General features: G+C 65.2%; 1 protein-coding gene across 1 annotated transcript; it reads left to right on the top strand.

The window, feature by feature from the left end:
- The first annotated feature begins 787 nt into the window (after nt 1–787).
- Nucleotides 788–1,042, top strand: SMIM43 (small integral membrane protein 43). The gene has a single exon (XM_059695121.1). It carries the CDS (start codon nt 788–790, stop codon nt 974–976), a length of 189 nt encoding a protein of 62 aa, XP_059551104.1. The 3' UTR covers nt 977–1,042.
- The last annotated feature ends 2,059 nt before the right edge of the window (nt 1,043–3,101 follow it).

Below are 3,101 nucleotides of genomic sequence, written 5' to 3'. Positions count from 1 at the left end.
CCTGCGAATGGGTCCTCGGGCTCCAGACCACTGGGCCCCGCTGACGTCTGTCACCCCGTGGGACACCCCAAGCCAGAATCGCTACGGAGTGCCCCAAACTCTTACCGCAGAAACGGGGGTGGGGGTGGGGGGTGACCAGCGTTGATGTTTTAAGCCACCAAGTTCAGGGTGACTGGTGACACAGCAAAGGGTAAACCGGCTTCTTTCGGAGCCGCCCCTGCGGGCCGCGGGCCACCGTCATGGACAGAGAGGCGCCGGGGCCTGGAAGGAGCGCTAAGTTGTTTGTCGTTGTGTTTTGGTTTTGCTTCCATCAAATAAATTGAATTGTAAGCCAACCTTGGAAGCTGGTACAACAAGCCTTTGGAAGTGCGCTTTGCCGTTAATGCGCCCAGAAGAGTGCGCTCCGGGGAGCCCTCTGTTGCCGGCATCGCCCGCCCTCGGGGAGAGCGGGGGCGGGGGGGGGGGACACCCCACTGGTTGCCGGGGTGGATCTGAAGGTTACTTGCAAACATCAGCTCGGCACCCCCGGGAGGTCGGGCCGGGACCTCTCCCCGGCGCCCCCGCCCGCGAAGTCCGACGTCCCCAGGAGCTCGGGAGAGGACCGCGGCGAGGCGGGCGGGAGGCTCAGCCGCTGGGAGCGCGGGGCCGACATCGCACCAGCTCGCGGGTCTGTCCCGCGCGGCCAGAGGAGGCCGGAGGAGGCCAGAGGAGGCCGGAGGGGGAGCCCCGCGCCCCGCCCGCCCGTCCGCGGCACCTGGCGGAGCGCACGGCGCCGCCCGCCCGCAGGATGGAGTGGGAGCTCAACTTCCTGCTCTACCTGGCGCTCTTCTTCTTCCTGCTCTTCCTGCTCTTCCTCCTGCTCTTCCTGCTCATCCAACAGCTCCTGAACTCGGCGGCCAGCACGGCCGGGGCGCTGCAGCCCGGGCGCCCCTCGCTGCGCGAGCCTTGGGGTGTCCCCCGCGAGCAGGAGATGTGACCGGGCTGGGGCGCCGCTGGTCTCCCGGGCTCTGCGCTCGGCCGCCGGGTTCGGGGCCTGCGCCTGCCGCGCGGGCAGGTCTGTTCCAGCGCCGGGTGGGGGCGGCGGGGGGGGGGGGAGGGGTGGGGCGGGAGGCTCCGCTCCCCGGGAGGCGCAGGCTCCGGCCGCTGGGTGCGGGCAGCAGGTGCGCGGTCCGGGCAGGTGCGTGGGGTCCGGGCGGGCGCTGTGCTGAGGGGTGGACCGAGCATCTCCGTTTGGCGGGGCGGGGAGCGATGCCTTTGGAGCCGAGATGGCTTTGGGCGCCTGCCAGCTTTTCCTCCAGGTCCAACTGGGAGGAAGCTTGTGCCCAAGGGGCGGGGAGCAGCCAGAGTTCAGTGCAGCCACTTCCAAACGAAGTCGAACGTCCACCTAGTGTCCAGGCTACAGAAGGAATGTGGTTCGGGGCGGGAGGCAGGGGAAGCATCTCCAGCGCTGCTCTCCCGTCCCTGCGCTTGGTGGGTGTAAGCCGGGCGAGGCCGCGGTGCGGGAGAGGGGCGTCGGTGGCCGGTTTCTATGGGGATCCTGTCCTCCCCCTGGTCCCTACTCCTGCTCCAGCCGCCAGCCCATTGGCGCCTGGGTGCCGCGGTGGGTTAGAGTCTGGAGGCCGAGCACAGGGTGCCGAGGAGGCTGGCGCATTGCGGGGCCACAGGCCCAGGGCAGCCGGGCTGTCCCTCCAGGGGCAGGATGAGCATTTGGGGAGGTTCGGGGGAGGAGTGGCTGCCCTCCAGTGCGCCTGGCCGGCCTCCGAGCATTAATTTGGGAAATGACCACCTCCTCTTACAGAGGCCTTGTCCTCCAGTTCTGTGGTCTCGCTCCAGAGCCAAGCTGCTGCCTGGGCAGGTGCGCCCAGGACCAAGCCTCAGTTACCGTCGGTGACCCTGGAACCTGCACCGAAGGGTGGGAACCACCCATTTTCCTCCAATGGTAAGCGGGGCCGGGGCGGGGGCGGGGGAGGGATTCGGGGGTGAAAGCACACTGGTTTCCCTGTGTCCCTTTGTTGTCGCCACACTTAGGAAGACCAGGGTCTAAAGAAGTGAGAGGTCAGGGTGGAGGTGAGAGGTCAGGGTGGAGGAGAGAGGTCAGGGTGGAGGAGAGAGGTCAGGGTGGAGGTGAGAGGTCAGGGTGGAGGAGAGAGGTCTGAGTGGAGGTGAGAGGTCAGGTGGAGGAGAAGGTCAGGGTGGAGGAGAGAGGTCAGGGTGGAGGTGAGAGGTCAGGGTGGAGGAGAAGGTCAGGGTGGAGGAGAGAGGTCAGGGTGGAGGAGAGAGGTCAGGGTGGAGGTGAGAGGTCAGGTGGAGGTGAGAGGTCACGGTGGAGGAGAGAGGTCAGGGTGGAGGTGAGAGGTCAGGTGGAGGTGAGAGGTCAGGGTGGAGGTGAGAGGTCAGGTGGAGGAGAGAGGTCAGGGTGGAGGTGAGAGGTCAGGATGGAGTGAGAGTTTAGACCTCTCGGCTGGTGCTGCTGATGCAGTTTCCTACGCAGGGACTGGTTGCCTTTCTGTCTGTGCCCAGCGCCACGCTATACCCCCTGTAATCTAATTCATTAGCTATCAGTGCCCACCTACCTGCCCTCGCCGGGAGCCGGCCCGCGCTCTGGGAGGCCGGGTTCCTGGCTTTGCTCTCAGAGCTGGGCGCCAGGTCCCTGTCTTGCTTTTGAAACTCTGACTCCTGCGTAGGAGCCGCCTTTTCCTAGTATTTTTTCAATCATTGTTTTTCCAAAACCCAACGTAGACTGATTAGAACAACTCTTGAACTCACATTTTGCTACCTGTATGCACTCTCCATGGAAAGCTCTGACCGCCAGGAGGGTCTCGCTCCAGGCTGCACCGTGGCGGCTCCGCCCTGGCCACGCCCTGGCTCAGTCTTTCACTCACTCACTTGCCTCAGCTCAGACTAAGCCAAGACCCTGGCACAGAGGCGTGTAGGCGGAGGGTGAGAGAGGTCACGGCCACAGCGTGTTCACAATGCATAAGGGAGCGGCCCCACGGCGCCCCACATGAGCGCTGTGGTGTACATACGAGCTCGGACCGAGACCTCCGCAGTGTCAGGCACGTTTCCCATAGCTGCTCACTATATGGTGTGCCCCAATCATG

This window comes from Myotis daubentonii, chromosome 5, assembly GCF_963259705.1.
Source record: "Myotis daubentonii chromosome 5, mMyoDau2.1, whole genome shotgun sequence".
Lineage (NCBI taxonomy): Eukaryota > Metazoa > Chordata > Mammalia > Chiroptera > Vespertilionidae > Myotis > Myotis daubentonii.
The sequence above is the reverse complement of the archived record's forward strand: the minus strand, read 5'-3'. Positions and strand labels throughout refer to the sequence as shown.